This window comes from Colobus angolensis, unplaced genomic scaffold (assembly GCF_000951035.1).
Source record: "Colobus angolensis palliatus isolate OR3802 unplaced genomic scaffold, Cang.pa_1.0 Scaffold49, whole genome shotgun sequence".
NCBI lineage: Eukaryota > Metazoa > Chordata > Mammalia > Primates > Cercopithecidae > Colobus > Colobus angolensis.
Window position 1 is genome coordinate 8,423,037 of NW_012118376.1, and position 14,086 is coordinate 8,437,122.

General features: G+C 42.5%; 1 protein-coding gene across 1 annotated transcript in view; it reads right to left on the reverse strand.

Moving 5' to 3' along the window:
* The window catches only part of MCCC2 (methylcrotonoyl-CoA carboxylase 2 (beta)), a 71,339-nt gene that overhangs the window by 45,122 nt on the left and 12,131 nt on the right, over positions 1-14,086 (reverse strand). Inside the window, exons 4-6 of the mRNA XM_011959297.1 lie at positions 12,954-13,055; positions 10,071-10,198; positions 8,283-8,395 (exon numbers count right to left, since the gene is read on the reverse strand). Of these exons, the coding sequence (XP_011814687.1) occupies positions 8,283-8,395; positions 10,071-10,198; positions 12,954-13,055 (343 nt within the window). The remainder of the gene's footprint in view (positions 1-8,282; positions 8,396-10,070; positions 10,199-12,953; positions 13,056-14,086) is intronic.

Below are 14,086 nucleotides of genomic sequence, written 5' to 3' on the forward strand. Positions count from 1 at the left end.
AAAAAATTAGCCAGGCGTGGTGGCAGGCGCCTGTAGTCCCAGCTACTCGGGAGGCTGAGGCAGGAGAATGGCGTGAACCCAGGAGGCAGAGCTTGCAGTGAGTTGAGATCTGGCCACTGCACTCCAGCCTGGGCGACAGAGCGAGACTCCGTCTCAAAAAAAAAAAAAAAAGAAATTTACTTTTCACAGTTCTGGAAGCTGGGAAATCCAAGAGCATGGCACTGCCATCTGACAGTCATCCCATGGTGGAAGAGCAGAAGTTGGGAGGGCAAGCGAAGGCAAGAGTGTGTGAGACAGAGAGTAAAAGGCCAAACTCCCACAATGACAGCATTAATCCATCCATGAGGGCAGAGCTCTCATGACCTAATCGCCTCCCAAAGGTGCCACCATTTAACATGACCACAATGGCAACCACGTTTCCAACACAAAAACTTTTGGGGGACACATTTAAACTGCACCTTAAATAAAAGAAGCACATTGCAAAGATCATCATGTCATCAGGCCTCAGATATGGAGAAGGCCCAGAGAAGACATTCTCATAACATGAGACTCGAAGAAAGACCACCAGACACCAACACATCAACTCTTTAAACTCCAGAAACAATTAAGGCATCTTAAAACCTGCCATGAAAGAAAGATGAAACAGAAGAGAACATAAAGGTAAGTACCTAGCTTAACTATCTTTTCTGCTTGACAGCAAAAGAAAATGTTGAAACTTGGAAGGTCTATAGGAATCTATCCACATTCTTATAGCAGCAAAGATATAGAAAACTATAGAGATATGACTGCCAATAGACACACTCTTTGAAATAAGTAGGTAAATGAATTTACAATGGGCAAGGCAAATAACATTAAATAAAAACCAACCTTGGAGAGAAAAACAACAACTAAATTTGAGTAAGGAAGCTGGTGCTTACTATCGAAATGAATACATAACATAATTGAACTTAAAAGTGATTAACTTATATAATAAATATAAGGAATTGTTTTATTAGTCTGTCTAAACCAAAGTCTTAAATAAACAACAAAACAAATATTAAAATCAGGAAATAGAACCACTCAATATCTATCATGTTATGACTTTAATAGTTATAAGGAGATTCATCTTTTAATAAATATTAAGTAAATAGCATCTCAGGGAAATGTGTGAGGATATAAAAATTCATCTAAATTGTCTCTAATCTCAAGTAGCTAACAGACTAGTAGAGGAAATTAGTCCAGATATATCTAGATCAAAGGAATAGATGCCATTAGTAAGGTACCGTACAAGAACTATGGGAGCTAGGAGAAAGAAAAGATTAATTCCAGTAAAGGATTCCGGGATTGCCTTAAAAGGGTGGCATGGGAGATGTGTCTTGGAAGATGAGTTGGAGACTCAGACCCAGGAGGATGAGGGGAAAGAGGACCAGCACAGGCCTGAGCAGATGGTCAAAAAAGGCCAGGGTATATATGGAGACCAGTGACTGCATCAGGTTGACTGCAGTTTAGGGTCCAGGAGCAATAATGCTAGAAAGTTAGGTTGAAATCTGATCACACGGGGGCTTAAGTATTGGGCTAAGAAGTAGGAGCTTTGTTTTGTAGCAAATAGTAACGGGGGGCCACATAAAAGAATAACCTTGCAGCAGTGTCCACTGTATGGGAAAGGATAGACTAGGCAGGCAGGGACACCGGGCAGGCGAGGTTAAAGCCACAGTGTAGTGATAACAAAGGCCTGAGCTACCTCTGGGGGTGACAGTAGGAACAGAGTGGAGAGGACCTACCCAAAGGTGAAACCAACAGGACTCATCAGTGTATTCGGCAAAGGCTTAGGATGTGTTGACTTTGTGCCCAGCATCAGAGCAACTGCCGGGGATACAAAAATGACAAAGATGTATATTTTTGACCTAAAAGGACTAAGTAAGGGAAAATGCAGAGAAAAGAGCCAAGGATGACATCAAGTCCTAGGGAGAGAGCAAGGGAGTGCTAGCAGCAGATGGGAACTCAGGTGAAGGAACAAATGAGCAGCGGAAGTTAATGTGTTCAGTGTCTAGCTTGAACCTAAGTCTGAAAAGACAGAGGAAAAAGTGATTTTCCTACTGTCTGACACAGTCACTCAATACCTCTAACACCAGATATGTGGGGGTATTTCTCCACACACCAAGCAGTTCTCTAGCAGACACCAGCTGTCTTCCAATCCAATTCAGTTCTTACACTGTCTACCTAGAGACACCTCAGATCCCACAGACTGAGGGCTCAGTCCTACAAGATGGTCCTCACTTCAGATGCCAATCCACAAGGAGCAGGTTGTCACCTGTATTTCTGATTGACTGTACATCGGGGCTGCCATTACCCATCCTTGGGTTTGATTAATTTACGAGAGTGGCCCACAGAACTCAGGGAAACACTTTACTTATGTTTACTGGTTAAGAAGGACACCATATAGGATACAGACGAATGGCCAGATGAGGAGATACATAGGGTGAGTCTGCAAAAGTCCTGAGTGCTGAAGCTTCTGTCCCCACAGAGTGGGAATGCACCATCTTCCTGGCACTTGGATGAGTTTGCCAGCTCAGATGCTCTCTGAACACCATAGTTTAGGGATTTTTATGGAGGCTTCATCACAGAGGCATAGTCCATTATTAACTCAATCCCCAGTCCCTCTCCCTCCCCAGAGGACAGGGCTGGGACTGAAAGCTCCAAGTTTATGGTCATGGCTTGGTCTTTCTAGTGACCAGCACCATCCAGGAGCCCACTAAGAGTCGCCTCATTAGAATAAAAGATGTTCCTATCACCCAGGAAATTCCAAGGGATTTTGAAGCTCTGTGACAAGAATGAGGGTCAATCACAGAACAAAAGATTCTTCTAGTACCCCTATCTACAAGGTATTAGGAATTCTGTCTGAGGAACTGGGGCAGACACCAAATATTGGAACAAAAGAGCCTCCTAGTAACCCTACTGCCTAGAAACTTATGAGGATTTTAGGAGCTGTGTTCCTGGAACTGGGGACAGAGATCAATGTGTATATTTCTTGTTATTTCACACTAAGGTACCAGCAGGATATTGACTGAGAAAGCAGAACCCCTGAGGTTCAGTAGAGATGTAGAGGGCGGTCAAGACTAGAGAAAGATCAGGGAGATGACAGGTAATGAGATCTGGCTAAATCATTAAATAAATAAATAAGGGCACACCAGTGGCATGAAGCATAAGGAGAATTTCAGGAAAAAGGAAAAAAATGATGATACCAAGAGGCTGTGCAGAGTGGCATCTGGTCTCGGCTGGTGAAACTCTCATAGGGCACAGAGGTTTGAAGGAGTGAGCAGTCAGAAATGAAGACACTATGCCAATCCTTAAGAACGTTGGCTGGGTGTGTTAGCTCACACCTATAATCCTAGCACTCTGGGAGGTCCATGCGGGTGGATCACCTTAGGTCAGGAGTTCAAGGCCAGCCTGGCCAACACAGTGAAACCTCTTCTTTACTAAAAATACAAAAAAGTTAGTTGGGCCTGGTGGTACAGGCCTGTAGTCCCCACTACTGGGGAGGCTGAGGCAGGGGAATTGCTTGAACCCAGGAGGTGGAGGTTGTAGTGGGCTGAGATTGTGCCACTACACTCCATCCTGGATGACAGAGTGAGACTCCATCTCAAAGGGGCGGGGAAAAAAAAAAAAGTAGCCACCCAGGGTGGGAGAAAAGCTTCAAAAACAGCAGAAGCTAGAAAAGGTCTTTATCTTTTGGCATCATTTTGGTGCTTTTTGTTTCCTTTAAAAAAAAGGTATCAACAAGATTTTGGGGTGTGAGAAGAAAAATAAGCAGATAAAAAAAATTGTTTTTTCATTTTTAAAAGATGGGGACTGGGCTGGGCACAGTGGCTCATGCCTATAATCCCAGCACTTTGGGAGGCCGATGAGGGCAGATCACTTGACCTCAGGAGTTCGAGACCAGCCTGGGCAACATAGTAAAACCCCATCTCTACTAAAAATACAAAAACTAGCTGAGCATGATGGCATGTGCCTATAGTCCCAGCTACTCGGGAGACTGAGGCAGGAGAATCCTGTGAGCCTGGGAGGCACAGGTTGCAGTGAGCCAATATTGCACACCACTGCACTCCAGCACTCCAGCCTGGGGGACAGAGCACGACTTCATCTCAAGAAAAACAGAGAGAGAGATGGGGTCTCACTATGCTGGCCACGTTAGATCTTAAACTCCTGGCCTCGAGCAATCCCCCACCTCAGCCTCCTGAAGTGGTAGGATTAGAGGTGTGAACCACCGTGCCTTGCCCAAGAAAATTAATTAGAGTAAGAGAAAGATAAAGATACTATGGAAACTTAAAAATACAGTTCATAAAAATATGGGAAGGCAGGCCAGGCACAGTGGCTCACACCTGTAATCCCAGCACTTTGGGAGGCCAAGGCGGGCAGATCACGAGGCCAGGAGATTGAGACCATCCTGGCTAACACAGTGAAACCCCATCTCTACTAAAAATACAAAAAAATTAGCCAGGCGTGGTGGCAGGCGCCTGTAGTCCCAGCTACTCAGAAAGCTGAGGCAGGAGAATGGCGTGAACCCAAGAAGTGGAGCTTGCAGTGAACCGAGATCGTGCCACTGAACTCCAGCCTGGGAGACAGGCTCCGTCTCAAAAAAAAAAAGAAAAAATATATATATATATGGGAAGGCAAACCTTAACCCTAAACCTCCTATTCCTATTTAAGGGAAACATGAAAAAATAAAGGCTAAGAGAAGTAGCTCAAAGAAATACTGATATGTGTGTGTGTGTGTGTGTCTGTGTGTGTTTGTGTATATTATAGACATTATAAATAATATGAACTATATAATATGAATTAGATATATAATATGAACCTCTTGGAATTTAAAAAAGAAATTTCTGTTATCATATATTGAGTCTCCATAGTATCTTTTCTGACCCTTTCCTGAATATATGAGCCCTAAACCTGAAATCTGCACTGAAGATGTCAGGCTCTGTGTGAGCACTTTTCTTCGTACTGAAAACACTAGTACTTACTCCATCTTCCTTCTTTGATATATTATATATTATAAATATATATATATATTTTCTGGAGACAGTGTCTCATTCTGTCACTCAGGCTGGAGTGCAGTGGTGCAATCATGGCTCACTGAAGCCTCAACCTCCTGGGCTCAAGTAATCCTTCCACCTCAGCCTCCCAAACAGCTAGGACCACAGGTGTGTGCCCAGGTTGGTCTCATCTGGGCTCAGGCAATCCTCCTGCCTTGGCCTCCCAAAGTACTGGGATTATAGGCATGAGCCACTATGCCCAGCCCTAATATTTTTAAAAAACAAAAATAAAATAAGTAAAAGGAAGACAGATATTCAGTCAAATGCCCTTCAGATATTTTGAGTTTTTTATCATAAGCAGGTATTGCTTATTCCAAGAAGTATGTACACTTTTGATTTTTAAAAGATCTGATTTTAAAGCACTTCAAACTTCAAAGTTCCACAGGAATAGAGACTTCAGCTGGCAGCAGAAAGACACAGCAAAGAACATGTTAGATGATAGGGGGCTATAGTGCTTAAATAGTAGCCTCCCCCGACAAATGACAAAAAGATATAGCCATATCCTAATCCCCAGAATCTGTAAAGGTGATCTTATTTGAAAAAGGTATCTTTGCAGATATAATTAAGAATCTTGTGGATTACCTGGGTGGTCCCTAAATCCAATGACAAGTGTTCTTATAAGACAGAGGAGGAAAAGACCCAGATACCCAGAGAAGGTCATGTGCAGATGGAGGCAGATATGGGAGGGAGGTAGGCATAAGCCAGGGGAATACCTGGAGCCACCAGGAGCTGGAAGAGGCTAGGAAAGGAACAGAATGTCCCCTGGAAGCACAGCCCCGCTGCTACCTTGACTGCAGAGTTATGGCTTCCAGAACTTCACAGAATAAATTTATGTTAGCCAAGCATGGTGGCTCACACCTATAAGCCCAGCTACTCGCAAGGCTAAGGTGGGAGGATCGTCTGAGGTCAGGAGCTCAAGACCAGCCTGAGCAACATATCAAGACATTCATCTCTAAATAAATACATAAATTTCTGTTGTTTTAAGCCACCCTATTTGTGATCATTTGCTACAACAGCCCTAGGAAACTAATAAAAGGTAAGCTATAAAAATTATAACACCAGGCCCAGCATGTTGGCTCAGGCTTGTAATCCCAGCACATTGGGAGGCTGAGGCAGAAGGATTGCTTGAGGCCAAGAGTTTGAGACCAGCCTGGCCAACATAGCAAGATCCTGTTTCTCTAAAAGATAAAATTATAATACCAGATTAAATGGAGATCATAATAAGAATTTCATATAGATAATGCAATGGCCATCTGTGCAAAAGTAAGCAAAGCCAAAGTTTCTATTTAGATAAATAAAGCATAAAGGTAGGCAAGGTCATTGTGTAACAGTAAAATATACCATAAACAATTACAACCAACTATGTTGATAGAAAAATCAAAAAGATATACAATAATTGCAAGTGTAGATTAATTAATCAGAATATTAATAAAAATATGACAAACTTAAGAAATGCTATAAGGAAATGAAAATACAGTAGCAGTATCTGTATTATAAATATTCCAACGATGCAAAAAAGATTACAGAATAACAAACATCCATTAGCCTAATACCTAGTCTTAATAAATCTTGACATTACGCAAAATTTACTTCAGATCTTTTTTTTAAGGAATAACGTATTTGGCTGGGCGCAGTGGCTCATGCCTGTTATCCCAGCACTTTGGGAAGCCGAGGCAGGAGGATCACGAGGTCAGGAGATTGAGATCATACTGGCTAACACGGTGAAAACCCGTCTCTACTAAAAATACAAAAAATTAGCTGGGCATGGTGGTGGGTGCCTGTAGTCCCAGCTATTCAGGAGGCTGAGGCAGGAGAATGGCGTGAACCCGGGAGGCAGAGCTTGCAGTGAGCCGAGATCACGCCACTGTACTCTAGCCTGGGTGACAGAGCGAGACTCTGTCTCGAAAAAAAAAAAAAAAGGAATACAGTGTTTGAGATATAGCTGAAGTGCCTATCTCCTACCTCATCCCTGTCTCCTCCTTCCCACCTCAGAGGCAACCACTGTTCTAAAGCTGAGTGTATCACTCCCACGTGCATATTTGTACACAAATGATATACAGTAGGATTTGACGTATTTAACCTTTACATACATAGTAGTTAGCTGTACGTTGATTCTAGTATTTTTTTACTCAATCTACTTTTTGAGACTTATGTTGACAGATGCAATTTTAGTTCATTCCTTTTAACAGATAAAACTGTATTATTAATCTCCCATTAATGGACAGTTAGGCTATTCTCTAACTTTTGCTCTAACAGACAACGCTTCAATGAATTTTTTTTTTTTTTTTTTTTTTTTTTGAGACAGGGTCTCATTCTGTTGCCCAGGCTGGAGTACAGTGGTGCAACCACAGCTCACTGTAGCCCCAAACTCCCAGGCTCAAGTGATCCTCCTACCTCAGCGTCCTGAAAGCTGGAACCACAGGTATGTGCCACACCTCACTCGGCTAATTTTTTATTTTTTTGTAGAGACGGGGTCTCCCTATGTTGCCCAGGCTGGTCTCTCACTCCTGGGCTCAAGTGATCCTCTCACTTCAGCCTCCCAAAGTGCTGGGATTTCAGGCACAAGCCACAGTGCCCGGGCATGAACTCTTCTAAGTATCTCTTCATGCATATATTAGAGTTTCCCTAGGGCACAGCCCTAGAAAAGGAATTACTGGAGCCCTTTCTTTTTAAACCCTGTTTTCCTTTTAAAAACCTGTTTTTTGTTTGTTTGTTTGTTTGAGATGGACTCTCGTTTCGTCATCAGGCTGGAGTGCAGTGGCACAATTTCAGCTCACTGCAACCTCCGCCTCCCAGGTTCAAGCAATTCTCCTGCCTCAGTCTCCCAAGTAGCTGGGACTACAGGCACGTGCCACCACACCCAGCTAATTTTTTGTGTTTTTAGTAGAGATGGGGTTTCACCGTGTTAGCCAGGATAGTCTCGATCTCCTGACCACGTGATCCGCCCACCTCGGCCTCCCAAAGTGCTGGGATTACAGGAGTAAGTCACCGCGCCTGGCCTAAAACCTGTTTTAATAATCGTATTACAACATAGGACTATTCCTATAGTTAATAAAAGGCTCTAGTTGGAGACAACCGTAAGATACTCTCTGTGGAAAAAGATTAGATTTTGTTTTAAATTCTGTTTTCCTTTCAAGCCACCACAGAGTACCTAATTAGTAAAGACATTTGGAGTAAAAAGCACCACTGTACACTTCATTCATGAAAAATTACCTGTGCAATATTTTTAGAAGACATAATTGCCTGATTATAGAACAAACGGCCAAAGTGGTCTCGATCTGCAAACACATCGGCTTGTCGAGGTAAGTATGCCCCTCCTGAATCAGCTGAAGACAAGGAAAATGAGAAAAATAAGTATCTCTATGAACAAGAGGGAAACTTGTATCACTGACAGCATCGGTTCTTAGTCACATTCACAAAAAACTTGCCCTTTCTAAACTATTATAGAGCCTCGTTCTCCAAACCCCCAATGCAGCCAAAAGGATTCATTGCCCCAAACTCATTAGGCTTTCCTGCCTCTGTGCAAAATTCTCCTTGAAATATTTAGAACATTCTCTCCTTTGAGGATCAGCTAAAGCCCCAGAAACATCATAAATTCTTGAAGAGTTAAGGTGGAAAAGTCTCTTTCATTCTTCTAAACCAATACAAAAACCATCTACAGAATTCATATAACAATTTATACATACTGCCTTCTGGTACTGTTTTTATTGCAGATTGGAGTGGTGGATACATATGTCAGCTGCGTTCAAAGCCGAGCTCATTACTTCATAGCTGTGTGATTACAGGTGTGTTTCCTAGCCGTCCTATGCCTCGGTTTCCTTACCCATGAAATGAAGATAACAAAAGGAGCCATATCGTATATTAGGGCGACTTGAAAAATGTATAGAAAGCACTTTGTTCAGAATCTGCAACCATTAAGTCTTCTGTTGGTTGCATATTATATGCTGTGTCCAATTCATTATGAGCTTGCTGAAGACAGAGACAACAAAATCCTCCTCACTGTATCCCCTATAATGACCGGCACAGCAACTGCAAGCAGCTGGGCCTCATTTGCTATTTTCTCTATGTGCAGGGCAGTTTGTATTGTGGGTTAACCAGGTAAATTCAATTTCACAGAACAAATAAAAACAAAAAATATCTCTACACCAGTACCCGTTCAAATACCTGCATAAATGACCAACATATGTTGGAATTTTACCAGACTAACCCAATATCCAGGAAAGGCCCCTTTTAAACTGCTTTGCTTTCAGGTTCTTTGATTTAAATGTATTCTAATTTCAAATATAGGTTTACTTTCATTGGAAATTAAATTTACTTTAAATTACATCTACTCAAATTATATAATACTTGAACATTTAACACAGCACCTGGCACTCAAAAGATCTATAAATATTGACTACTTTTTTTTTCATAGTTTGAATCCATAAGGTTAAAAGAAAAACAGAATCTAGAGAACAAAAATTTTTAAAAACCACACAACGTGTAGAGAAAAAAACTGGCATGCATCAAAATGTCTATTATGCACTAGCACTATGAGCAGTTCCTGGTTACTTTCCCCCAGAGTTTTCAGCAAAGAACTTGTGTTTCCTTTATAATTATGGGAGAAATCAACACTTTTTTTTTTGAGACGGAGTCTCACTCTGTCGCCCAGGCTGGAGTGCAGTGGCCGGATCTCAGCTCACTGCAAGCTCCGCCTCCCGGGTTTACTCAGCCTCCTGAGTAGCTGGGACTACAGGCACCCGCCATCTCGCCCGGCTAGTTTTTTGTATTTTTTAGTAGAGACGGGGTTTCACCGTGTTAGCCAGGATGGTCTCGATCTCCTGACCTCCCTCGTGATCCGCCCATCTCGGCCTCCCAAAGTGCTGGGATTACAGGCTTGAGCCACCACGCCCGGCAACACATTTTTAAAATACCCATCCCAAATGTAATACATACAGCCTTCCCAAGTATCTTGCATTTTACCAGCTAATAATAGTGTATTTCACCACTCTTGTGACTTGCCTAAGTAGATGCAGGGGAGCCTGTTTTGCATGGCAATTTCTTGTGCCCGTAATTGTTTTTTCACAGTCACAGGGTAGTAGGTACCTCCTTTGACAGTGGCATCATTGGCAATAATCATGCATTCTACTCTAAAAGGCAGAAATTTCATTGGAGAGAGAATTTAAGAGATTTATTCAAAACTAATTACACTCATTACAAGACACCCCAATACGACCTTCAACTTCTAGTACACATTACTATTAACATCCATTAGCAGGCAACAGTCTTAGGGCATAAATGCAAGCTTTAATCACAGTTCACATATTCATTTATATAATACAAAATGATTACTTTTAACAAGTTTATAAACTCATACTTGGTTTTTGAAGTCATCGGTCCTAGATTAGTAATGAAAAACTAACAACCTAAGCCATGTGTCATAATGATTCTTTGAATGAAAGGGTCCTAACAAGATGATAACAATGAAAAAAAAAAAATCCAAGTCTCAAGGGAAAAGAATTTCCTCATAATAAGCCTTCAAAGTCTCCTTTTAGGAGGGTATTTTGTAAAAATGAAAACTGACCTATAGTACTAAGATTTATTTTTTGTATTTTTGTTCTTCAACATTACAGCCCCATGGTTTTCTACAAAACTAAAAGTAGTCTAAAATATAACGTTTATCTTGCGTGAAGTCAGAATGAATGCAAACTTTAAACTAATATACTAAAAACACATGAAAGGTGTACTGAGTCATCAACAGTGCCCTTTCTCACCATAACCAGTCTACTGGGTATGAGTCACAAAGAGCAGGGCGGCCGACAACAATGGCTGGCTGGGGAAGCTGCACAGCACTGGCATGAAACCTCAAGGTCAGAGGTACCCTTGAAATCTGAGATGACAACAGTGTGCTCTTTACAAAATTCAATTTTCTTTATGTTTATGATGTTTGTGTTACCTCACTTTATGCTGCCTACAACTCTAAAGAGTGAGTCATTAAATCCCCGCTGAAAATAGAGAACGGCAACTGAACACCCAGCACAGGGTAGTGTTGGGCTTCTCATACTAGGATATGTGGCCAGCAGGGCTCACCACAAGACAGAGAGGACTCTTCTTTGAGCGTCAATTTTATTCCCTAGGTCATATAAAACCTTTTTCTGCACTGCAATGAACAATTTTATAGAGTAGAATGCAAACTTTTAATGATTTAACATTAAACGAACTAGACCTCAAAGGAAATGTAGGCTTCTCATAGGTTGCTGGGCCGTAACCTCACACTCCAGAGTGTGTGCTCACACTTCCTACCACTGGGGGTGCTACGGTAGAAAGTTTAAGAAGCTCTGGTACTGGAAAGAGGCCAGGCTGTGAAGTCAGACAAAGTGAGACTGAAATTCTGGCTCCGCCAACTTGCTAGATATGTGACCATGGACAAGGGACATAGCCATATCTGCTTGTCTATTAAAGGTCAAAGACCTGTTACAGAATGAGAAATCAAATTGGCCCACAAAAATACTAGATTGCATATCTACTGTTTTGCCTACCCAGCATCTATTATTTTGGCAACAAAACTAAACTTTCTTTCAGAAACTGCCTCTTATCTTCAATCCAGGTGGGTCAAGTAGGACTGACCCCAGAGCCCACCTTAAAGGGGGGCACAGGGACCAGGTCTTTCTACCCAGAGTTCCCACTGAGGTTCGGCAAAGGGACAGGGTCTAAGCCTAAGCAGATCTTGCCTTCCACTGCAGCTGCTAAACTTATAGAATATAAACCAGGAACTGCCTATGACCATCGCTGCCTCTGGATTTAGGGAGGCTGCCTAGAAACAAAGCCAACATACAGCAAGTCAGGGTCAGGAGCAGAAAACAGCCTGGGACCTAATAATACCTAAGACCATTTGAGCTCCCAGATCCAGCCATGCCCAGACTCTACCAGATAAGAGAACCAATATATTCTCTTTTTTGCTTAATTGGAGCAAACCCAGTTCATCTGTCATTTGTCAGAGAAAGAGTAGTGATGATATAAACCATTCAACAACAATTTTTATGTAAAAAAGTTCAATTTGAACTATAATGAAGGCCAGGGCAGTGGCTCATGCTTGTAATCCCAGCACTTTGGGAGGCCGAGGCAGGAAGATCACTTGATGCCAGGAGTTTGAGGCTACAGTAAGCTATGATCATGCCACTGCACTCCAGCCTGGGCAACAGAGTAAGACCCCAACTCAAAAAAAAAAAAAAATTATAATGACGTGCTAGCCTACATTCAACATCATTTGAGCCCAGAAGTTCAAGATTAGCCAAGGCAACAGAGCAAGACACCATCTCTAAAAAAAAACAAAAAAGGAAAAAAGAAAGAAACTATAATTAAGTGCTACTTTATACCTATTAAATGACTGAATTTTTTTCAGCCATAATATCTAATACTAGAGCATCTCTAGTGAAAAGATAAAGACTGGTCTCCTTCCATGATCTTGTCTCCATGGAAAGAAATCTTTTTTATTTTTTTTTTGAGACGGAGTCTTGCTCTGTCACCAGGCTGGAGTGCAGTGGCTTGATCTCAACTCACTGCAACCTCCACCTCCCAGGTTCAAGCGATTCTCCTGCCTCAGCCTCCCGAGTAGCTGGGACTACAGGCGTGTGCCACTATGCTGCTTATTTTTTTATTTTTAGTACAGACAGGGTTTCACCATGTTGGCCAGCCTGATCTCAAACTCCTGACCTCAGGTAATCCACCCACCTCGGCCTCCCAAACTGCTGGGATTACAGGCGTAAGCCACCATGCCCAGCCAGTCCTACATAATATAAATAGCATATAAATCGCATGCTAATATGCAAAGTGAGTGCTGGATGCCTGTGCCTCATCAAAGTCTTTTTCTTAACCCACATTATGAAGCACAGGTAGAATACTCACCCTGATACTCTTCCAATGCCTGTAATAATGCCACCTCCAGGCACCTCCTCATTGTCATATAACTGGTAACCTGCAAACTGGGATAATTCCAGAAATGGAGACCTAAAGGGAAGAAGGGATGTTGTTTGAATTAATGTCATTAAAAACTACACATTTAAACAGTTACACATGGAAAAGGAAAAGATTTTTCCTCAATGGGACAATGTTTCAAATACACATGTTGTACATAAAATCCATTTTTAAAAATCTAAAATGGGTGTGGTAGCTCAAGTCTGTAATCCCAGTTACTCAGGAGGCTGAGAGAAGAGGATTGTTTGAGGCCAGGAGTTGGAGGCCAGCCAGGACAACATAGTGAGACCCCATCTCTTTTTTTTTTGAGATGGAGTCTCGCCCTGTCACCCAGGCTGGAGTGCAGTGGCGTGATCTCAGCTCACTACAACCTCCACCTCCTGGGTTCAAGCGATTCTCCGGCCTCAGCCTCCCGAGTAGCTGGGATTACAGGCACGTGCCACCACGACCAGCTAATTTTTTGGATTTTTAGTAGAGACAGGGTTTCACCATGTTGGCCAGGCTGGTCTCAAACTCCTTACCTGAAAGTGATCTGCCCACCTCGGCCTCAGAAAGTGCTGGGATTACAGGCGTGACCCACCGTGCCCAGCTGAGACCCCATCTCTTAAAAATGTTTGGAGGTGGGTGGGGTGGCTCACGCCTGTAATCCCAACACTTTGTGGGGCTCATGTGGGTGCACTGCTTGAGCCCAGGAGTTCGAGACCAGCCTGAGCAACATGGGGAAATCCCATCTTTACAAAAAAAATTTTTTTAACATAGCTGGGCAGGATGGCACACGCCTGTGGTCCCAACTACTTGGAAGGCTGAGGTGGAAGAATCACTTGAGCCCAGGAGGTCAAGGCTGCAGTGAGCTGTGACTATGCTACTGCACTCCAGCCTGGGCAATGGAATGAGACCCTGTCTCAAAAAACAAATAAACGGCCAGGCACGGTGGCTCATGCCTGTAATCTCAGCACTTTGGGAGGCCGAGACAGGTGGATCACCTGAGGTCAGGAGTTTGAGACCAGCCTGGATAACATGGTGAAACCCCGTCTCTACTAAAAATAAAAATAAAATAAAAATAA